General features: G+C 40.6%; 2 protein-coding genes across 3 annotated transcripts in view; one reads left to right on the top strand and one right to left on the bottom strand.

Annotated features, from left to right (window-relative positions):
- Positions 1-1,901: 1,901 nt before the first annotated feature.
- On the bottom strand, positions 1,902-21,385 carry LOC124149919 (peroxidasin homolog). Of its 2 annotated transcripts, none has more exons than XM_046521769.2 (13): positions 21,204-21,385; positions 18,868-18,926; positions 10,001-10,109; positions 8,799-8,980; positions 7,771-7,959; positions 7,501-7,626; positions 7,141-7,237; positions 5,576-5,763; positions 5,091-5,216; positions 4,124-4,261; positions 3,466-3,540; positions 3,023-3,125; positions 1,902-2,474 (listed from the first exon to the last, which is right to left on the bottom strand). In XM_046521769.2, exons 1-13 carry the CDS (start codon positions 21,377-21,379, stop codon positions 2,381-2,383), a joined length of 1,662 nt encoding a protein of 553 aa, XP_046377725.2. In that variant the 5' UTR covers positions 21,380-21,385; the 3' UTR covers positions 1,902-2,380. The 2 variants fall into 2 exon arrangements, with proteins under 2 accessions (XP_046377725.2, XP_046377731.2); XM_046521775.2 differs by having other exon boundaries at positions 3,023-3,107.
- The window catches only part of LOC124149910 (hemicentin-2-like), a 32,067-nt gene continuing 24,278 nt past the window's right edge, over positions 16,964-24,752 (top strand). The window contains exon 1 of the mRNA XM_048392256.1: positions 16,964-17,048. The gene's annotated coding sequence lies outside the window, so the exon portion shown is untranslated. The remainder of the gene's footprint in view (positions 17,049-24,752) is intronic.

Here is a 24,752-nt window from a genome sequence, read left to right as displayed (position 1 = left end):
TATAGCTGGGATACTTTGAGGGTATCGTTGAAATTACAGACAAACAAACAATTAGAATAAGTCAGCATAGTCTCATAGTCTGTTCTCGCAGTTGATTCTGAGACAGGAATCCACTGGCCATTCTAAACGAGCATTCTGAACAAAGTAAAAATTGACGAAATTAGAGGTCACAATGCAAAATGATGGAGAAATTATGTTTTACTGTACTAAATGACGAAGCATCCGTGTAGAAACATCTTTTTAAAACTTATGTTGTGTTAAACAGTTATTTCACTTCATCGGTCTTCAGTTGATACCCAGCGGTCACTGTGATGACCGCACATGAAACCAGTCGTTTGCTTTCGTTTCCGCACCATGGTAAGAATGTGAGACTTTCTTCCGGCATTTCACACACAGCAAGAAGGGAACCGAAAACCCATCTCTCCCATTAGGGTAGGACATTCAGTGTAAAAGTGAAACTTGCATTGCTGTATATCCTAAATAATATTTTATCATATCTTATCATATGTGTACTGGCAAAGGAATACTAGTGTCAATAAAGAGAATCTTCAGCCAGGTATAAATGTCTACGAAACTGATGAAGCTTCTTATCCCGGCCCCTGTCTGTTCATAAAGTATGTGGCTGTTATATGATGATGTTCACAAACTACAGTTTCGTGATTCTTTGACTCTAGATCGATTGTTTTATTTTGAAAGTAATATCGATACGCCGATATCAATATATAACATTGGAATTCTCAGCGATATAGTCGAGAGAGCATTTTATTTGTGACAATTCTTTCAAAATTTGTGTAATATTCATTTATGGCTAAAATTTATAGAAGTATCATTAAACCGCCCACATGTTATGGGCGGGCCATTGTAACTTGATAATGCCCTCATACTGCTTGACGACGGGCCATTTTCACTCCCGTTGTAGAGTGATGTCATAGGGAGTCAGCTTTTGACGTCATCTGGTTTGTTCTACGACGTTTCCATGTTTATAAAAGTGGGTCAGTGACATTCGTTGTGTGTTAATTGCAGTTAATGTTTCAAAACTGACATTGTAGTTTATTTTTATTTGATAACAAATTCTATCCATTTTAGCAATAACGGTGACGCTATTTTTCAGGTAATTATCATTTGCGGAAACCCTCGGTCTTTTCAACTGCCTTCCTTCGTCCGCAAATGATAATGCCCTGAAAAATAGTGTTACACTGATGATAAAAATATTTACATATTACCAGGCAGTCTCCGTGGTCTAGAGGATAGAGCGTCTGACAGGTGAGCGCAAGGTGGCCAGTTCGATCCCCGACCGTGCCATGCTATAATACGTTAACAGATGGCACTTGTAGTTACCCTGTCTGCCATAAAGAACATAAACAGGACAGATTTGCTTGGAGTCAGTATACTGTGTCAGAATTGGGTATCCATGATAATCCCAGGCCGGGTCATGCCATCAGACGGTAACAGATGGTACTTGTTGTTACCCTGTCTGCCATTAAGGGAATTAAAAAAGACAGGTTTGCTTCGCGGTCAGTATTCTGATAATGTGCGGCATGATATCTCACTGGGCTAGCCCGTAGATGTACATTTAGCCCCCCCCCCCCCCCCCCCCCCCCCCACACACACACACACACACACACACGTGCATGTACGTCGCTGTATAAGTGTCAAACCAAAATGGACCTCACATGATTGCATGACATAAATATAAAAGGTCAACTATCATTCATATTCTTATAGAATAGTGCATGAGTGAGTGAGTGGTTTTACGCCGCTTTTAGCAATATTCCAGCAACATTACGACGGTGGGGAATCGTCCTCGGCGTGACGAGCGAAGGCTATAACATGCTAGATGATTTGACGTCAACTCCAATTCATATCGCAACAAATTACGTATCGACAACAATGAAAACGAGTAAAGGTAATACAATTTAATCAATTAACATACAAGCAAAATATACAAACATTTTTTATTTTTTAAAAACACACATTAAACATGTGCTTTAGTTGTATTTTTAACCTATGTACACAAACATAGCCCATCAACAATAGAACTTTGTGTTCTTGTAAAACATTGATTGTATCAAGTTAAGCTTATATGACAAGGGTGAACTGGTAAGTGGTCCCTCTATGGGATACAAGCAACGAGCTATGATATCTACAGAGAACTAACTATATGTACATTCAATCTCATCACGAAGTGCAATTCAACGATTGACAAATTGAAACCTTTTCTCTTCCTTCAGGTCGACATGGTTCCATATGTTACAAATAAGGTAAGATCAGCAATATGACATTGTGTCGGAGTCAAGAAAATATGGGTACTTCATGATCAGTTAGAGATTTAACCCCAAGCTTGAAATAACACATGTTGACTTTCGAAACGATATCAGATTCAAAGAGTCTGTCGACGCTTTGCCTTCTCCTCAAACGTTTCCTTGTCACCCTTTTTCACTCTGAAAGTTACCCTGTTTTGTTGTCGACGACGCCTGCAATCGGAAAATATATTTACAGTAAACTACGTTTATAACAAACACGCTTATAACGAACTGACCAACATAACGAACTTAATTTTAGTCCCGGCCATTTGTTGTATATATACTGTATATATGTTTATAACGAACCATGGTTATTACGAACTAAAATTAGTGGTCCCTTTGAGTTCGTTATAACCGTAGTTTACTGTAACATATAATCTTGATGCTTATCTGCAACATGTATAACGCACTCTTCCGTTAAAATACATACCATTTTGGGTGCAAATAGTCACCATCACTCATTATGGCCTCAGTTCGTTCTAGATCCAATTACTACTATTGTTATGGACCTTGACATTCAAGGAACAAGATACATAACGTATTTACCGTATAAAACTTATCGAACGCCCTGGCAAAAACACAATACTATATATATACGGCATATCGATAAATGATCCGTGTGATCATTTTGTAAACGTTTTTATGGTCTAATTAGCAGTAAATTAGAACTCAATTAAAGAATATAAGATAATTAGGGCAATTTCAGACTATAAACTTACCACAGAACGAAGCCGACAGCTGCAACTATTCCGAGGATCAGCATCACCACTACAATCGCAACCAGAGCTCCGTTTGAGGCTGATCCTGAATCCGGAGAGTGAGCTGTAGGCAATAATTTCATAACATTGTACGAAACAAGGAAGTCATTGCCTTATTGCAATGTACGTGTGTTGGGTGACGTCCACAAGGGTACATTACAATAGAGGTTTTCCTTCTGTCTATGTCAGTCAGATAGTCATCTGGGTCAATCAGACGGTTTCTCTAGTGACTAATTTAATAAATCGTTATGGTAAGTTAAACTCATTCCGCTGTCATGCAACTCTATCGATATGGTTTAGGGCAATATGCTGGGGAATATGCTTGGGGAATCGAGCCAATCATTTACAGAAAGATGTGTGAGACAGATATATATCGACAAGTAGGATGAAATTATAAAGCACACCTTTTCCCGTAAGTCTTTGTGTCGTAGTTACCTCACGTGTCGTTTGTGTGGTCGGCGGCAGTTCACTGCTATCATCTGACAAGTTGAAGTAAACATTTCATTGATTTACTTTAGTTATGCACCTTTTGGTCCTCACTTTCACGTTAACAACACATGCATTATGTATACAGTAACTTACAATGATCAATTACCATGGCTATGCTTTGTTTGTTTGTTTGTTTGTTTGTTTGTTTGCGTTTTGTTTAACGCCACACTCAGCAATATTCCAGCTATATGACGGCGCACTGTAAATAATCGAGTCTGGAACAGACAATCCAGTGATTGACATCATGAGCATCAATCCACGGTATTGGGATACGATGACATGCATCAACTAAATCAGCGAGCCTGACCACCCGATCCCGTTAGTCGCCTCTTGCGACAAGCATAGTCATCTATTACGGCAAGCATGGGTTGCTGAAGACCTATCTACCCGGATCTTCACGGGTATGCATTGTAATAGACTCTTCATCACCAGGCTGTAAAACGTGTCAGACTCTTTAAAAATTAACTACTAGCTGTGTTATATACGTATCTGGATATTGCATATATTGTTTTGGTCGACATTTCAAATTCTAATATCTAGCAAGACATATTGAAAAAGTTCATGATCACTTACTGACAACTTTGAAACAGGCTGTCTTGGCGATGTAGTCGATGTTGTTGCTGATGGTGCAGTGCGCACAGCCGTTGTCTCCCATTGACACGTCGCGAAACGTTACTTGAGATTTGTCAGAACTTATGATCATCTTCGCGTCTGTAACACAGGTATATAACGAAAACGGCATTACCAACACAAAGGATTTACTACACACACCTTTTTGGTAAATTAGCTTTAGCATTGCATGACAACTTAATGATAATGAGAAAAGTCAAAGAAATTGTTATATCTACCTTCACCTCTTCGGTGAAACCAACAAGCACCGTGAAGATCCGGGATAGAACAGGTCTTCAGCAACCCATGCTTGTCGACTAGCGACGGTTGGTCAGGCTCGCTGACCTGGTTGATGCATGTCATCGTATCCCAATTGCATGCTCATGATGTCAATCACTGGATTGTCTGGTCCAGACTCTATTGTTTACAGACCGCTGTTATATAGCTGGAATATTGCTGAGTGCGGCTTAAAACAACAAATAAACAAACAAAAGGTGTTGTTCTGACAGGATTATACTGTTGATGGTGAGGTGAGGTGAAATTGGGTTTAACGTCGCGTCCAAGATTATTGCACTTATATAGCGACGTGCATGCACGTGTATGTGTGTGTGTGGCTGCTTGTACTAGTCCGGACTGATGCCGATTTATAGTGCTAGCTCACTGAGATACCATGCCGAAGTTTAACATGAATACCCCACTCAGACACAGTATACTGACTCCGAGCCGACCAGTCCTTGGTTTAGCCCCTTAATGCCGAGCGCCAGACAGGGCAACAACAAGTACAATCTTTTAACGTCTTTTTGTATGACGCGGCCCGGGATCGAACCCTGGACCTTCCGCTCTCCGGGCGGACGCTCTACCACAAGACCACGGAGGCGGTCTACTGTTGATGGATGTGGTCACGTCCAAATAAACTGAAGCTGATACTCACCACCGTCGGCCCAGGACGTGACCATGTCCGACGTGGCACCTACAGCCCTTGCCTTGCACAGGAACGTCACATTGTCCCCTTCCAACACCACCTGGTTGTTCGGTGCATTCACCCACAGAGGAGCAGCTGCAAAGTAAGGATGCTCATTGGGGAGATGCAGTGTATACATGTCCCAATAACATTAATTTAATTCTTTTGTGGATGAATATTTTAGAATGGACGGAAACGAGAATATAATTATGGTGAGTTTCAAATTAATCAGGGCGAAACAACAGATCTCCATGTGGAAGAGTCGTTTTGATAATAACAATGTTACATTGTATTATATGAATAGTCTTCACACTATGAATACAATAATAACGCAATGTATAAAAAAGACAACCGCAGATTGATAAGGATTCACAATTCAACAGTAATGGTACTGGAATTGTATTCACTTGACAAATACATGTACGAGTCTGAACATATTGAAGCATTTAACTTACAAACAATGGTTAACTTGATGGTAATGTGTTTGGTGCCAGCAGCATTAGATCCGGCACACTTGTAACTGCCCTCGTCGTTCTCCTGCACGCTGGATATTCTCAGAACACCACCATTTGGGTTGTCATCTTTGCTGGTGAGCATCGTGATGTCTTTGCCGTCTCGAGTCCAAGTCACGGCAGGAACAGGTCTGAAATACCACGATCCAGGTGCATACAGTCACTTGCATTTCTCTCATTATGGATCCATTCTGTGAGACATTTACTTATCGTGCTCAAGGTTGTGACCGTCTACGTCACATTGTGCCTTCCTATCTCAATGGATACCGTGCTACATGTAAGGCGCCACAGTTCGCTCTGCACTGTTGCCTCCCTTAGCCGTGCCAAGATCCGTTACTATGTCGTTCGAATCCAAGATTCACCCAGGTAAAGATCGTCATGGATTTCACAATGTCTATCAGAGTATCACGTGTGGCTAGTATTGTTATTTCGTTACGTCTCTACAGTTACGATCCTTGTAACAAAGGTTCTATAGCCCTTTGACACTTAAGCGATTTGACTCTCCTCGATAACTCATTTTGACTTTGAATTGCTCGGTTGTGTCTTCCATGTTAATTTAATCTAAATTAATCAGGAATTTAAAAGACGAAGTCCGGTTAACTGTAACTATTGCTAATCACGTGAAACAAGTAAGGTAATGCTTAAGTCCTTTATAGTATTGTACAATTAGCTTTGGTAGCTTTACTCAAAAAGTGGCATAAATACGTTATCACCCTTTTTGATAAGACTAAGTCACGTCCAGTTCAGGAAGAATATTTTTCTACACTATATTCGTGAATTAAGATTTGAAAAGAAAAGAATATAATTTGGATACAAAATATACAGTTCTCCATTAATTGTAGTGTTAGGCAGCTCAATAATGAGACCCAACTAACGTATTACATCTGATGATCTTTCAAAAATGGCAAAGAGAATTTCTAACATAAAAAGGTCAATGATACTGAAAATCAGAAGAGACTGACAACGTTCAAGGAACAAAAGTAAGATAAAAAGAGCACTACCTACATGTACATGTATGTCATCTGATCATGATTCGCAATATTTTTAATTTCATAATGGTTTTCAAGATTTAAAATAATGAATATAATGAAAAATATTCCGATCTGGCAGGATGTTTAAAATATTGTTTCAAAAACATAAATGGGGACTTCGATTTCGTTGCATAACATTTCAGTTTTGTAATTTAAAGAAACTACTTATGAAGCACTTTCCTTTCCTCAAGCTAGGTTAATCAGATCTGGCATATGATTCTAACGTGATTTGTTGCGTTGATCTAGGTCATCGGAATATTACAATCTACCCAAGGTTGCAGTTACCCATGTTGACATCCACAAAAATTGTAATTTGGAAGAATTTGGTATTATTTAGATTTCTTGCACACATTCCATAACCTATCCACGACAACCCATGCTGCAAGTAGGTATGTGCGACAGAGTGCACATTGTCACTTTCTACATGCACAGTTTACAGTCATGTAATAAAGGTTAAGGTAGACAATGATTTCTTACTTCCCGCTGAATATGCACTCCAGTTTCACTTCTGTACCGAGCACGGCAGTTGTCTCTTTGCTGTGCCAGATGACCCGGGGTTCAATTTGAGAAGGTACTGAAACATGTATTGACAGCGTCACTCTCGGATTGGTACAGTATTAATGAAACATAAACAAAGTAAATGGTAGTTTCAAAAGGAAGAAGTTGTTATTTGGTCTAGTCTGCTGGCCATAGACATATTTCATGGGAAACCAATGAAGCATTCATCGTTCACTGTAACCCTATTCTTACGCTGGTAACGCGTCAGACGGTTTTCCCATGTCGTGTAGAAGTTGTAAACTAAATGAATATCAAAAGTACAAAAGACGAGTTGCCTACCACCGCTTCCGCCGACGGTGACCCTCACAGGACTGCCAAGCTTTCTCGTGGCCAACCGACTGTTGTAGATGCCGCACTTATAGGACCCGCTATCAGATTCTTTTACGAAAGCAAAGTGAAGTGTCCCTGCAAGTAAATTACACACTGTTGAGCTACTATTGATTAGACAAAAAATGTTGTAAATGGGTGTGAAAAATAAATTATTTCAAATCACTAGGATTGTCATATACATTGCATATATTGGGATGGATATTTCGTTTGTTTTTATACCTTTGCCATCCATCGTTACTCTGTTGTCCAAGGACACGTCCCCACCAGCAGAATCCTGAGACCGACTGAAACTCCAGACGATCGTCGGGGGCGGGGCGCTGTAGGGCGGATCCTTGCAGTCCAGAGACATGTGCTCTCCGGAGGATTTGGTCATCCGTGTTTCAGGAACATCCCACTGAGTGGCTAGTCCTGCAAAATGTAAACTCATATACCATACGGGTTAGCATTAGGACGACAACCAATACAAAACTGCGTGAATGATTTAATGGCGTAAAGCATGATAAAGATTTGCACTCGTGTTAGACGTTAGTGACGTTAACCGTCACCCATGTCGTAATCAATTAGAAATATGTATGTCTTGACAATACCCCAAAATCACAGGAGATGTGAGGTGAAGTGCGGTTGAAGATTATTTCACTTATATTGCAATGTGCATGCACGTGCTTGTACCTGATTGTACAAGCTTTGGTTTATGCCGATTGTATAGTGCAAGCCAACGGAGATACCGCCGATTCACAAAAATACCCCTACATACATTATACAAACTCCGAGCTAAGGAATCGAATCACCGACATTTCTCACTCAACAAGAGGTCACATGTGATTGTTTTGTTTCTTTGTTGTTCAACGCCGCACTCAGCAATTTTCCAGCTATATGACGGCGGTCTGTAAATAATCGAGTCTTGAACAGACAATCCAGTGATTGACATCATGAGCATCGATCCACGCAATTGGGATACGATGACATGCATCAACCAAGTCAGGGAGCCTGACCACCCGATCCCGTTAGTCAAGCATTATCGCCTTTTACGACAAGAATTGGTTGCTGAAGACCTATTCTAACCCGGATCTTCACGGGTCAGGTCACACGTGAGCGTCAGCTGGAATGAATAGATTCATGAAATGAACATATCGTGAAATGTTCGATATTGGACATAGGCTACTGATGTTTTATACAACTGAAGTCATATACAACCAAGACATTCCAAATCATATATTGGTAAACATTATCTGTGTAAAGAATCTTACTGGCTTCAATCAGGGTGACAGCAGGGGAGATGTCATATCCATCATCGTTAAGTGCTTTGCACGTGTAGTTTCCATTTTCCCGTGAATTGAACTTTGAAAAGGTCAATGTCCCGTTTTCCGAAACCGAAAGATAAGGGTTCAGCTTTGGATCAAGCTGCACTTCATTTCTCACCCAGGTGTACCTGTGGAGGAAGCGTATGTTTACATGGGAAGGGGGACATTTGAATTGTCCAGGTTTGGGTCTTTGTAAATACTAATTAGTGAACATATATACCTATTTTTATTTTCGAAAATGGTGACATCTTTGTATATAATTCTGAATCGATGACAGGCTATGGATTTCGTGAGCATATTTCACGGATTTATTGCCTAAAATAGTGGCCTCGTATTTTTGACATATATTCCCAGTTGACTCGAACTTTAGGGTGCCAGATACATACTTAGACACACCCGACTCGACCTTATTACCGATTGACTTTGCCATCAGACAACCGAAACTAAACGTATCACATCGTGCATGTTAGGTAAATAACATCATATAATAAGATAAAAAAAACAGAAACATTTGTCATATCTACAATTTTGTATCTATGTCCATTATTTATTTACTGGTTTGGGGAGGGGTTGGGGAAGGATGCCCAGTCGTCTAAGGCGCCGCGATTCGCTTTGCAGAGTTGCGTCCCTTGAGCACGCAAGAAACCTATGATTGTGGGTTCGAATCCCGATTCGCCCCGATTATGTTTCTAGGTTTGTCAGCACCATACCCATGCTCGTGGGTTTCACCAAAGTGGTAAACGTCTGAGACCTGCATCACTTCGGGCTTTCCTCCAACATTAAGCTGACACGCCGTGATATAACGGGAATACCGTTAAAAGCGGCGTTAAACCCAACTCACTCACTAACTCACTAACTGGTTTTGAGGTCAGGGTAAGTTTTTATTATTGACAACTTCTGGGACGATAAGGAGCTTGAGACAAGCAAGACTTCAACACATCAAGTTCGACTAATCCGCATTTAAAATAGAGATAAATATCAGAAATGTTTGCCGCGAACGGACTGTGAGGTCGACACAACCGGGGATTCGACACATCCGAGTTCGAGACAACGGGATTCGACTGTAGTTAATGTGCCATGTATAACGTACGTGTAGGTTAAATTTTTATGGGTTTTTTTAAAGTATGCGAAAGAAGCCTTCACATTACCTTATTGGTCTGTCACCATCTGCCACACACGGAAGTTGGAATTCTTTTCGAGGAAGCGGATACTGAGTTTCTCTTATTCTTGGCTCAGTTATAGTTGGTTGAGAAGAACCTGGAATTTATTATATATTTTAATCAATTAATGTGATTTTGCCTTTCAGTGAGTTGTTTCCCAGCTATTTCTCAGCCGGCATTTACGAGACCAGACCTATCTAATTGTTCACAATGAAACCCCACTAATCTCCGGTTTCAAGAAAATTGTCCGCATTGATGAAGTTGCTGCAGTGACCATTGATTGAAAATATAACGAATGGTTGCTCATTAACAAATACTAACATAACTAAAGTATCCTTAACGTAGTGGATTATGGAAACCGTCTTTAATTAACAATTCAATGATCCTGAACTTATTTCATTAATATGATAACAGGCCAATTAGGCCTCAACTACGGTCATACATATGAACAGATCAATTAGGCCTGAACAACAGTCATACATATGAACAAATCAATTAGGCCTGAACAACAGTCATACATATGAACAGATCAATTAGGCCTAAACTACGGTCATACATATGAACAGATCAATTAGGCCTGAACTACGGTCATACATATGAACAGATCAATTGGGCCTGAACAATAGTCTTACATATGAACAGATCAATTAGGCCTGAACAACAGTCATACATATGAACAGATCAATTAGGCCTGAACAACAGTCATACATATGAACAGACCAATTAGGCCTGAACAACAGTCATACATATGAACAGATCAATTAGGCCTAAACTACGGTCATACATATGAACAGATCAATTAGGCCTGAACTACGGTCATACATATGAACAGATCAATTGGGCCTGAACTACGGTCATACATGTGAACAGATCAATTAGGCCTGAACAATAGTCTTACATATGAACAGATCAATTAGGCCTGAACAACAGTCATACATATGAACAGACCAATTAGGCCTGAACTACGGTCATACATATGAACAGATCAATTAGGCCTGAACTACGGTCATACATATGAACAGATCAATTGGGCCTGAACTACGGTCATACATATGAACAGACCAATTAGGCCTGAACTACGGTCATACATATGAACAGATCAATTAGGCCTGAACTACGGTCATACATATGAACAGATCAATTGGGCCTGAACAACAGTCATACATATGAACAGATCAATTAGGCCTGACCTACGGTCATACATATGAACAGATCAATTAGGCCTGAACTACGGTCATACATATGAACAGATCAATTAGGCCTGAACTACGGTCATACATATGAACAGATCAATTAGGCCTGAACTACGGTCATACATATGAACAGATCAATTGGGCCTGAACTACGGTCATACATATGAACAGATCAATTGGGCCTGAACTACGGTCATACATATGAACAGATCAATTAGGCCTGAACAATAGTCTTACATATGAACAGATCAATTAGGCCTGAACAACAGTCATACATATGAACAGACCAATTAGGCCTGAACAACAGTCATACACAAATTAGCATACTGTTTCTGCGCAATGAATCACACTGAGTATTATTTCCACGTGACGGAATATAAAGAAAGTGAGGTGAGGTAAAATGGGGTTTAACGTCGCGTCCAAGATTATTGCACTTATATAGCGACGTGCATGCACGTGTACATCAGCCCCAAAAACCAAGCTCTAGCTCGTAAACACCCCTTACTTACCCCAATATCCCAAAGAATAACAAACTACCTAAATGAACACCAAATTAAAAATCTTAAACAAAACTGCAAACAACCAAATATCTTCACCCCTAAACTTAAAATACCCAAAATAGACACAACACTAGCTAGCCAAATAAATAAACAAACCGACCCAAACATAGCTAAAACTACCACACTAGCATACATACACGAAAATTGGCCAAATTGGTGTCTCATTTACACGGACGGATCCTCAGATCCGACCTCCAAACACACAGGTTTCGGAGTCCATACCACACAACCAACTAAAACCACACAATCCTTCCGAATCCCAAACAACCAATCAATATTCACGGCAGAACTAATGGGCATGGCCTCAGCCTTCCATAATCAAGAATCCAAAAACCACAAAAAAAATCCTAATACTTACCAAACTCCCAAAGTGGACTGCAAGCCCTCCAAAACCAAAATACCCAAAACCGACCTAAATTAATAAATCAAATACCTAAAAGCTCCAACGACCTAACTAAGGCAGGCCAACAAATAACCTTCTGGTGGATACCCGCCCACGTAGGAATATACGGTAATGAAAACGCCGATAAAGCAGCTAAACTATCCCCCTAAATCCCAGAAATAAGCTTAAACTTACCCATCTCAAAATCAGAAATTAAAAGTGTAAACAAGCAAAAAATCACAAAAAATGGCAAAACCTATATCTAAACTCAAATAGCCAAATCAAAAAAGTGCTCAGCAAACCACTAACCAAACCAAAAATTCTCCATCCATCAAAAAAAATCGACAGAGTAATCACTAAGCTCCAAACAGGACACACCAACCTAAATAACCACCTAAAAAAATTAAAAAAACACACTACAGGTAACTGCCCACACTGCAAACAACCAGAAACCCCAGAACACGCACTCATCCACTGCACACACTACCTAACACATCGAACCGCATTACAAACCACCCTCAATCTAAACAAGGCTCTCACTCTAGAAGCAATACTAAACCCACAAAATAAACTAGAAAACTTCAAGGCCTTAGGCGTATTCTTGATAAAAACGGAACTAATAAAACGCATCAAAAAACACAATAACCTACCAAATCAAAATCACATAAACAAACAAACATCCACCATACCCAGCTCCCTTAGTTCTCCTCCCAAACCCCATCGGCATCTATTCCAAATCTCATAATTCCCAAATTCTATATAAGCAACCCCTAAACCCCCCTCTTGGGTTGCACAGACCATTTGCCCCTTTCGGAAACACATTAAATGGCCTGGCCGGGCCCGTGTGCGAAATACGCATCAGTCGGAAAGCGCACGTTAAATCTCCAAAGTAAGTAAGTAACGTGTATGTGTGTGTGGCTGCTTGTACTAGTCCGGACTGATGCTAGCACACTGAGATACCATGCCGCAGTTTAACATGAATACCCCACTCAGACACAGTATACTGACTCCGAGCCGACTAGTCCTTGTTTTAGCCCCTTAATGCCGAGCGCCAGACAGGGTAACAACAAGTACCATCTTTTAACGTCTTTTGGTATGACGCGGCCAGGGATCGAAACCCCGGACCTTACACTTTCCGGGCGGACGCTCTGCCACTAGGCCACGGAGGGGGTCTATATAGAAAGTAAATGTATGTAGTTGTATTCCTGTACCCTCGTATAATTTGGTGACTATTCTTGAGTTTTCATTTTCATGTTGAATAAACATATATTATTTAATATGAGAGTTAATGAATGAGACAAGAAACACATTGGAGTAATGTGAGTCAGTTGGTATATATGGACATGTAATTGGCAAGAAACACATTGGAGTAATGTGAGTCAGTTGGTATATATGTACATGTAATTGGCAAGAAACACATTGGAGTAATGTGAGTCAGTTGGTATATATGCACATGTAATTGGCAAGAAACACATTGGAGTAATGTGAGTCAGTTGGTATATGTGTACATGTAATTGGCAAGAAACACATTGGAGTAATGTGAGTCAGTTGGTATATATGCACATGTAAATGGCAAGAAACACATTGGAGTAATGTGAGTCAGTTGGTATATATGTACATGTGTATGGCAAGAAAAACATTCGAGTAATGTGAGTCAGTTGGTATATGTGTACATGTAAATGGCAAGAAACACATTGTAGTAATGTGAGTCAGTTGGTATATGTGTACATGTAAATGGCAAGAAACACATTGGAGTAATGTGAGTCAGTTGGTATATATGTACATGTAATTGGCAAGAAACACATTGGAGTAATGTGAGTCAGTTGGTATATATGCACATGTAATTGGCAAGAAACACATTGGAGTAATGTGAGTCAGTTGGTATATGTGTACATGTAATTGGCAAGAAACACATTGGAGTAATGTGAGTCAGTTGGTATATATGCACATGTAATTGGCAAGAAACACATTGGAGTAATGTGAGTCAGTTGGTATATATGTACATATGTATGGCAAGAAACACATTCGAGTAATGTGAGTCAGTTGGTATATGTGTACATGTAAATGGCAAGAAACACATTGTAGTAATGTGAGTCAGTTGGTATATGTGTACATGTAAATGGCAAGAAACACATTCTAGTAATGTGAGTCAGTTGGTATATATGTACATGTGTATGGCAAGAAACACATTGGATTAATGTGAGTCAGTTGGTATATATGTACATGTTAATGGCAAGAAACACATTGGAGTAATGTGAGTCAGTTGGTATATGTGTACATGTTAATGGCAAGAAACACATTGGAGTAATGTGAGTCAGTTGGTATATGTGTACATGTGTATGGCAAGAAACACATTCTAGTAATGTGAGTCAGTTGGTATATGTGTACATGTAAATGGCAAGAAACACATTGGAGTAATGTAATCAGGTGGTATATATGTACATGTGTATCGCAAGAAACACATTGGAGTAATGTGAGTCAGTTGGTATATATGCACATGTTAATGGCAAGAAACACATTGGAGTAATGTGAGTCAGTTGGTATATATGCACATGTTAATGGCAAGAAACACATTGGAGTAATGTGAGTCAGCTGGTATATGTGTACATGTTAATGGCAAGCAACACATTGGACTAATGTGAGTCAGTTGGTATATATGCACATGTAAATGGCAAGAAACACATTGGAGTAATGTGAGTCAGTTGGTATATATGCACATGTAAATGGCAAGAAACACATTGTAGTAATGTGAGTCAGTTGGTGTATGTGTACATGTGTATGGCAAGAAACACATTGGAGTAATGTGAGTCATTTGGTATATATGTACATGTGTATGGCAAGAAACACATTGTAGTAATGTGAGTCAGTTGGTATATGTGTACATGTGTATGGCAAGAAACACATTGGAGTTATGTGAGTCAGTTGGTATATGTGTACATGTTAATGGCAAGAAACACATTCTAGTAATGTGAGTCAGTTGGTATATGTGTACATGTGTATGGCAAGAAACACATTGGAGTAATGTGAGTCAGTTGGTATATATGTACATGTTAATGGCAAGAAACACATTGGAGTAATGTGAGTCAGTTGGTATATATGTACATGTGTATGGCAAGAAACACATTCGAGTAATGTGAGTCAGTTGGTATATGTGTACATGTGTATGGCAAGAAACACATTGGAGTAATGTGAGTCAGTTGGTATATATGTACATGTGTATGGCAAGAAACACATTGGAGTAATGTGAGTCAGTTGGTATATGTGTACATGTGTATGGCAAGAAACACATTCGAGTAATGTGAGTCAGTTGGTATATGTGCACATGTGTATGGCAAGAAACACATTGGATTAATGTGAGTCAGTTGGTATATATGCACATGTAAATGGCAAGAAACACATTGGAGTAATGTGAGTCAGTTGGTATATGTGTACATGTGTATGGCAAGAAACACATTCGAGTAATGTGAGTCAGTTGGTATATGTGCACATGTGTATGGCAAGAAACACATTGTAGTAATGTGAGTCAGTTGGTATATGTGTACATGTGTATGGCAAGAAACACATTGGAGTAATGTGAGTCAGTTGGTCCATGTCAATTTCAACAAAACGCAGTCCTGTTATGTGAATGTATTGGTACACGTAAATGTATGTGGCACGAATCACATTCTAGTAATGTGAGTCAGTTGCTGTATGTCACAAAACAGTCAGTGGGTTGATTCTGCCATCAAACACATAAATTGCCAGGACAGTATTAATACACTGAGTAAAGTGAACATAAACTTCTTAAACTGAATTATTCATAATAAATATTCATTTCTATCTTCTACAATTGAAACGGAAATTATTTCTATGTAAAAAAAATTCGATGACACATAAGCGAGGGTCATTTCCCGAGAACGACATAAACAGAACAAGAAGGACATTAATCCTAAGCGCATTCTAAATATCATACAATTCTATGAACTCGAAAGTGCATTTGTATCCTTCATATGTTAGGTCCCATTCTGTCAGGGCGTTAAGTTTTAAGAGTGAGTGAGTGAGTTGGGTTTAACGCCGCGTTTAACAGTATTCCAGTTATATCACGGCGTGTCAGATTAATGTGGGAGGAAAACCCGAAGTGATGCAGGCCTCAGGCGTTTACCACTTCGGTGAAACCCACGAGCACGGGTATGGTGCTGACAAACCTAGAAACATAATCAGGGCGAACCGGGATTCGAATCCACAATCATAGGTTTCTGACGTGCCCAGGCGACGCAACTATGCAAAGCGAATCGCGGCGCCTTAGACGACTGGGCCACCCGTTAGGGTTGCGACGGGTACTCGAGTACCCGATAACGGGTCGGGTAGCTTAGGACTCGAGTCCAATTTTCAGGACTCGAGTACCCGTTCAGGGGAGATAACTCTAATCGCCTTTCGTAACTCGTAAGTCACTTCAAAATGGACGACAAAGCGGACAAACGTTCAAATGTTTTAGGTAAGCTATGCAGGTATTTAATAAAAAAAACATAATACCTTAGAATAGATCAATAGATGTTTGATGACCTTTTATTCGCAAAAGCATTACAAACAAGTGGGACAACATTGAACTACGGGTACTCGAGTCCGGTTCGGGTATTGTCTGCCGGGTACTCGAGTTCAGTTTTCGTACCCGGTCGCAACCCTACCACCCGTGCCTAAAGTTTTAAGAAAGAAAAGTTACGTGTTCCCCTTTCGTGTCATAATAATACTCATTATCAATACTGTTTCTGTTTCGAATGGTGCTTAAGTAGCGATAACTTCATTTTCAAAACCACATAGGGTGAGTGAGTTGGAGTCAGTACCGCTCTGGATAGTATTTCATATACATATTACATATTACACCGTTTCAGCTTGGTGTGGGAGGGAAGTCCGAAGTGAGACAGGTCTGTTGAATCAAAGTATTATTGTAAAAGGAAACAATAGTTTCATTTGCTAGTAATAATCACACCGGAGTGTCATTCAAGCAGCAGTGTATTGTGTGTCAGTATTAACAGATCAATTAGACTTCACACTATCATCGACCGCCTCCGTGGTCTAGTGGTAGAGCGTCCGCCCGGAGAGCGGAAAATCCGGGGTTCGATCCCCCACCGCGTCATACCAAAAGACGTTAAAACATGGTACTTGTTGTTACCCTGTCTGGCGCCCGGCATAAAGGGCCTAAAACAAGGACTGATCGGTTCGGAGTCAGTATACTGTGTCTGAGTGAGGTGTTCATGTTAAACTGCGGCATGGTATCTCAGTGAGCTAGCACTATAAATCGGCATCAGTCCGGACTAGTACAAGCAGCCACACAAACATACACGTACATGCACGTCGCTATATAAGTGCAATAATCTTGGACGCGACGTTAAACCCCATTTCACCTCACCTCACAGTATCATCCGCTGGTCAGTGAACTGTGGTTTCATCAATACTGGTACTGTACCTGACAGGCAAACGTTAACTTTGCTTGGACGTTTTTCACTGGATTGTGAAGTAGGTTATTTTTGTATTCTTTATACATCCAGGAGGTATATTATTTCCCAGACGTAGGAATAAATTCTGTGAGTAAAGCTGTCGTATATCATTGTTTATTATTCAGACTCGCCAAATATCTAGAAGTAAAAACGTTTATTATTGGAAGTGAGAAAGCATAATCAACAAATGACAAATATCCCTATATCTCTGCTGAGTGACAATGCATTAATTTCATCACCCATGAAAGCAGGGGTATCTTATTCATGTACTAGAACGTGTATTGCTGCTGGTCAAATTTCAAGGCCACCGTGGGCCAGTCATTGCTAGAGGTCAGGAAAACTGAAGCCGCGCTTTTACGTCATGGCTTGAAGAGACCCTTTGGCGTTGGTGTCAGACACTTGATCATTGATAACAGGCGCTTGCGTGACATGTATGTTCCAAAATATTTTTGTCAACTTTATAATTATAAAACGTCATGATCAAAGCCAGAAAATAACCAGTCTCGATTATCAGCGGAAACAGAGTTAGGATGCGACACTCTGCCTGATTACAAGCGTCTGATAAATGTCGAAAGTTATGCTTCAATGTATTTCAACGCGGTATCAACAACCACTACCGTACACTGTAATTGCATAGACTTGATTTGTATTATATATATAATTCGAACACGTTGAAATATTTCCGTCTTCAAAATGGTGTTGATATTTTTACGATTTTACGTTTTGTGCTTTTTCTTGTATGGTTGGGTCTATTTCTTGTGAACCCTGGTGAAAGTTGTTAGATCCCTCGCGGTTTGAGTACTTAGTTTGATAAGGGTTGCTACGCATATTTCTAAACAGCTTACATATTAGACGGTTGTCAAATCCGATGTATTTGTTAGATTCTACAAATATCAAAATGTACTCTCGATCAGATATACAGCATATTTGTCTACCACATTCTAATGATCATCTCGTCTATATATAGGGTCATCGTATAATTACATACATTCCTGTTTTCAAAAGTCGTAGCTTTTAAAGTCAGATATCTTGATAAATAGCCATATAAATCCTAATTGATACTCGTTAAGTAAAACTATATTCAGCTGATATGTTTTAAATGTAAACAACATGAAGCACAGCGCAAGCGTTTCAAATACGTCCCACATCGGAATATTGCTAAAAGTGGCGTAAAACAACACTCATTCACTCACTCAACTTCAGTTATCCTCTTGTGACAAGATAAATGGTGGAGACCTGTACGTACCTGTATGTTTTATCACAAACACCAAGAGTATGGTTAGAGAGCCCCGCAACATCATGACACTGAAAATGATATTATAAAACATACAGTGATCAGGCAATGACAACCCAAACTGAGTCATGAGTCAACAATGTTAAGAAACCAAAACCAAAACACAAGGAAATATATACACCCTTAAAAAAAAGAAACGCATTTACATTTATTGTACCTAATGAAGTCGATATTATTTGATTTAATATCATAGATACAAATGTGACATTTTGGAGCTCGATAGTCACATGTTGTCGTTGTACAAAGGCATTGAAAACTGTTCATTGTTCATAGTATAAGGCCACAAGGTTCCGCTGAACACAGGATCTCGTGTGACCGCCCCGGGCAGCAATCACGGCTCTGCATCTCCTCGGCGCTGACTAGAAAAGCGTACGAATTCTGTCCTGCGGAATTCTGCGCCATTCTGCTTATAACGCGTTGGCCAGTTATGGAAGTGTCTGCGGCGTGTTCTGACGTTAACGTACACGTCGACCGAGTTCATCCCAGAGGTGTTCGATTGGGTTGAGATCTGGAGATCTCGACGTCCAGGGCAAGTCGTTGATGTTGGCATTATGAAGGTAGTCTACCGTGACACGAGCTGTGTGCGGTGGAGCGTTGTCCTGTTGAAACAGCTCCCTCTTGATTGGAAAATTCCCCTGAACCACAACCAAGTCAGATCTCGTGGTGTAGGATATGTTCCCCCACACCATGACACCCCCACCGAAATTGTGGAATTCACGTACACAATGTGGGGTAAAACGCTCATATCGACGACGATAAACACGTTGTCTTCCATCTGGCCGGTGAAGAAGAAATCGTGATTCATCGCTAAACCAAACTCGTCTCCAGTTTCCCAAAGTCCAAGGCTGTAAGGTATGACACCAACGCAAGCGTCGTTGTCGATAGATCTGTTGCAAAACAGGGACGATAACTGGTCTTCTGGGTCGGATTCCAGCCTCGCGAAGATGGTTCCCGACAGTCTGGTCCGATATCATCCTCAAACCAATGATGCGTTCTGCAATCTCCGTAGCTGTGGCACTGCGCCACATAGGTGGAACAGTCGAATGTAGCGATCCTATGCATTGGTGATAGCTCTTGGTCGGCCGGTTCTCGGAGGGTCTGTAATGGAATTGAACTGTGTGTATCGGTCACAAAGGCGGCATATGGTGCTGTGGTGGACGCTGAAGTGGCGTGCAACAGAAGACTGCGATTCCCCTCTTTGGGTGCGTCCTATGGCGATGTTCCGATCGGCAGCGCTGAGTCTCGGCAATTTCGAACTTGAAAAATGCTGACAATTGAATGACAAATTATTGGCTTATGCTTGTTTTTTTATATCCAATTTTTTTACCGTATTTTTGTGTAGTCAGGTTCAGTAAACAACATACTACCTGTGCGTTTCTATTTTTTTTTAAGAGTGTATTTATTCAGTGCATGGCTTGAAAGTGGCTGACCTTTGACATTGTATATTCCCGGTATCGACATTGCAGTCACCCATACTAATTGACGCAGGTCACTGATGTTTACCACTTGAGCTTAACCCCAAGAGCAAGGTTATAAACTGGTCAAAAGTCAAAAGTGTGTGAGTGAGTATGATTTTACGCAGCTCTTAGCAATATTCCAGCAATACCACGGCGAGAGACACCAGAAATGAGCTTCACACATTGTACCCATGTCGGGAATCGAACCCGGGTCTTCAGCGTGACGTGCGAACGCTTTAACCACTAGGCTACCCACCGCTCCCACACACAAAAGAAAAATAATACTATGACTATTGGAGTAGACGTTTATATCGTTGGCATAACAAAAAAGTGGTATACAGTCATTGTAACTTAACTTGATATAAAATACCAACAGTTAACATCGATGCTGCCCTGCGATAAACGTAATAAATCGAAAACAATGTCAATATTACTAATCATCAACAATGTACTTAAATTCAATTCGCTTTGAACCCAAATACACCCTGTTTAAAGAGGCAGGTCGGTATCCATTACGAAAACGTCAATGACTTTACATCAGACAATGATTATTGTTCCACGGTTACTCTCAAGCAACTCAAGCTGAATGTAGGGTTTGGCGGGTGATTTGTATTGAGGCCAGATACTTTTTTAATTAAAACTATGAGTCAAAGTATTTATGTAATTTTTGTGGCAGACAATCTTATTTTTTTTCTAACAATATGAAGCACAATTATGTTTTTCAAGGATTTCTGGGACAATATATTTATTGCGATAACATCCCCCCGAAACAACCCCCACCCCCACACCCTAGATCATCAAATAGTCGGCCAAAAAGTAATACTGTCTTACCTTAACCTCTGATTCTGTTCACTTAATTGTTGACGCCCTGTGTGCGTGGTTTCTACTGTGTGAACAGCTTCATCTTTGGCCTGCCAGCATCCCCTAGCAGAGAGGATGAGTAATTTGAACCAGGATGAAACACAATCACTGTAGAAACCGGAACGTGATGGTTGCATTCGTGTCATTTGGTGGTATTATTTCTTAATAAAATTAGTAATAATCAAACTAGTCCGGGCGGTAACATCTATCAAAACCCGATACATGTACGACCTTCATTCAGCTGAAGCAGAGTTTCTGCATCACCACTTGGGTGATCATCCAAATTGCTGACGCCCGTATCTGATGCTCATTTCTGAAGCGTACTTGGCGGTGTGTCTTAACGCCTTTTCGCAGTTATTTGACGCCCTCTCTCACGTCAAGGGCCGCCTCCGTGGTCTAGTGGTAGAGCGTCCGCCCGGAGAGCCGAAGGTCCGGGGTTCGATCCCTGGCCGCGTCATACCAAAAGACGTTAAAAGATGGTACTTGTTGTTACCCTGTCTGGCGCTCGGCATTAAGGGGCTAAAACAAGGACTGGTCGGCTCGGAGTCAGTATACTGTGTCTGAGTGGGGTATTCATGTTAAACTGCGGCATGGTATCTCAGTGAGCTAGCACTATAAATCGGCTTTAGTCCGGACTAGTACAAGCAGACACACACACACACGTGCATGCACGTCGCTGTCTAAGTGCAATAATCTTGGACGCGACGTTAAACCCCATTTCACCTCACCTCTCACGTCAAACATCCATCTCTCTCATTCATTTTTTTGCCACCGTGAGTATTCCGGGTTAGTATATATACGACCCTAGAAACCTGTACTTGTCGTAAGAAGCGACTGCATGGATCGGCTTCATTGATTGCGCACGATTGTATTCCGAAGGCGTTGGATTTTACTTATAATATCAATCACTGTTATTTTAGTATCAGATAAGTTACAGGTCGCGTCATATAGCTGGAGTATGGCGTAAAAGAAAGGCGAACCAAATACAATTTTGACAAATAGGGAATTGAAAGTGCCAAACTGAAGAACTAAAGTGGCGGCCTAAGTGTTCCAAGACTGGATTGAATGTTTAGCACTGTGTTCCTCAGGGTCTGGTCATAGTGTTGGCTGGTTGTTGGTTTGTTGTTTAATGCCGCACTCAGCAATATCCCAGCTATACGGCGGTAAATACTCGAGTCTCGAACAGACAATCCAGTGATTGACTGCATGAGCATCGATCCTCGCAATTGGGATACGGTGACATGCATCAATCATCTCAGCGCGGATGACCACCCGATCCCGTTAGCCGCCTCTTACGACAAGCATAGTCGCCTTTTACGGCCATAATTGGTTGTTGAAGACCTATTCCACCCCGGAATCTTCACGGGTCCTGGTCATGGTGTGCCTGGTTGCTTCAGGACACTTCACACATACGTCCTCCCGTCTACGTCCATCATGTTATCGGTATTGCAACCTATCGTTTTAGTCCATTTAGTCAGACGTGTCAATTATAAGACAGTGGAGTAGGTAAAAATAGTCAACAGGCATATCTAAATGGAATATCCCAAACTATACTGTCTCCAGAACAGTATTGGTATCAATGAGTTTTAAATACATTTTGTTGGTGATTCCCTTTAATGTTTTAATCTTAATTTAAGGAGTTCTTAACCAAGTGTGAGTTTTAAAAAAACATAAATACATCTACTCTACAGTCAAAAGCATCAAACATCATCAGGTTCACACGATATCAGCACACTTCGGATGCGGGCCAGAGAAGAGTTACACCCCATGGAGTCGATTTACAACGATCGAGTCGCCCAAGAAGAAAACATTGGCATCCCTATCTTGCCCTCGTTACACATGATGAGTGCTCCCTACATGATCGAAATTTCCTGCTCTTTTGCAACCCAGATTCTGACCTCCAGCAGTAGTGAACAGTGTCTTCGTGGACAGCACATTCCTCCTGTCCAGGCTTACCCGCCCAGTCGTCACGCCAACATCTACCGGTTTATGAGTGATTGAGTGAGTTGGGTTTAACGCCGCTTTTAACAGTATTCCAGTTATATCACGGCGTGTCAGCTTTATGTGGGAGGAAAACCCGAAGTGATGCAGGTCTCAGACGTTTACCACTTCGGTGAAACCCACGAGCACGGGTATGGTGCTGACAAACCTAAAAACATAATCGGGGCGAACCGGGATTCGAACCCACAATCATAGGTTTCTGGCGTGCCCAAGGGACGCAACTCTGCACAGCGAATCGCGACGCCTTAGACGACTGGGCCAACCGTGCCCCCTCTACCGGTTTATGGAATTCATAACATGAATTGAATGTGTTGACCTGGCGTAGCTTGTCGGAAGGACAGCCTCGCCCCACATGGCAGATGGTGCAGAGAGGTTGAACACTGACTTGAGCGACTGAAGAACCAAGTTCTTCAAGGACAGAAAACCCAAATTCTGTACCTTGATACTGGTGGGAAGTTTGTTCAAGTTGGACCAAATATTCTATTGAGAATATGAGAACAGACATGAAATCCAGCGACTTATTATCTGATGAGATACTATACAAATGTATTTATCATGACTGATTTTTCGCAAAAAGACATGAAAGGGTAACAATAAAATATAAATATTAATATGTTTTCCGTTACTGTCGGACCATACCATGTTGATAAATGGGTAACAATCTGTGCAATCAACAAACTTTCTTATTCCCTTTTACTTTATTTCGAAATTCATCATGAATCATGTGCTACAGCCGACACTACATTGTCATATTTCTCCGGAAAACTAGCTAATAAAATCGGACGTCCCTGTACACCCTAAAATAACCAATCTACGGAAATAATCCCTCAGTTATAACTCAAGGTCAACTGATAAACATGCACAATCCAGTATTGACCTCGATGACACATACTTGTATACAAGGCTAGTAACGCTTCACATTCCCCGAGAATGGCATAATGTCATTAAAACCAATGTATCAAAGATATTGAGATATCCATACGCGTTAATCAAGCAACTCTCGAATCCATGTTCCTATTATATAATAAAAATCATTTGAATGTCATTCATTAAATAGTTTGGCGTTTCCTGAAATTTCCTGTATATATCAATACCCCGTTAATCCAGATGTTTGCTTTCCCTGCGAAATCGTCCGGATGAGCAAGTTTCCGGATTATTGACGATAATTACGAGGTGTCACTATGTACATTTGAAAGCTTTCCCATCATTCCCAACTGGTCTGGTTTCTGGTTTAATGGATTAACGAGGTTTGACTATATACAGTTAACAACGTTTATAACGAACACGCCTATAACGAACTGACGGATATAACGAACTTATTTTTTAGTCCGGGCCATTTGATACATATATGCTGTATATATGCTTATAACGAACTACGGTTATTACGAACTAAAAATTGTGGTCCCTTTGAGTTCGTTATAACCGTAGTTTACTGTATAGTACAATGCCGTGTCACATATTTTGCAATTGTAGAGTAAAGGTAAGGGTAGTGTAGGTAGAAAGGAATCTAAGAAATAT

The sequence above is a fragment of the Haliotis rufescens genome, unplaced genomic scaffold (genome assembly GCF_023055435.1).
Source record: "Haliotis rufescens isolate VD_foot unplaced genomic scaffold, xgHalRufe1.0.p SCAF_1, whole genome shotgun sequence".
NCBI lineage: Eukaryota > Metazoa > Mollusca > Gastropoda > Lepetellida > Haliotidae > Haliotis > Haliotis rufescens.
Note: the sequence above shows the minus strand (reverse complement) of the source record. Positions and strands in the feature narration are given on the sequence as shown.

Excerpts from the sequence above, each read along its gene's own strand:
- LOC124149919 (XM_046521769.2), bottom strand. The coding sequence starts at position 21,379 with ATGACACGAATGCAACCATCACGTTCCGGTTTCTACAGTGATTGTGTT. Across the intron at positions 18,927-21,203 it reads GAACAGAATCAGAGGTTAAG|TGTCATGATGTTGCGGGGCT; the intron begins GTAAGACAGTAT and ends TATCATTTTCAG. Across the intron at positions 7,627-7,770 it reads AGTAACGATGGATGGCAAAG|GGACACTTCACTTTGCTTTC; the intron begins GTATAAAAACAA and ends ATTTACTTGCAG.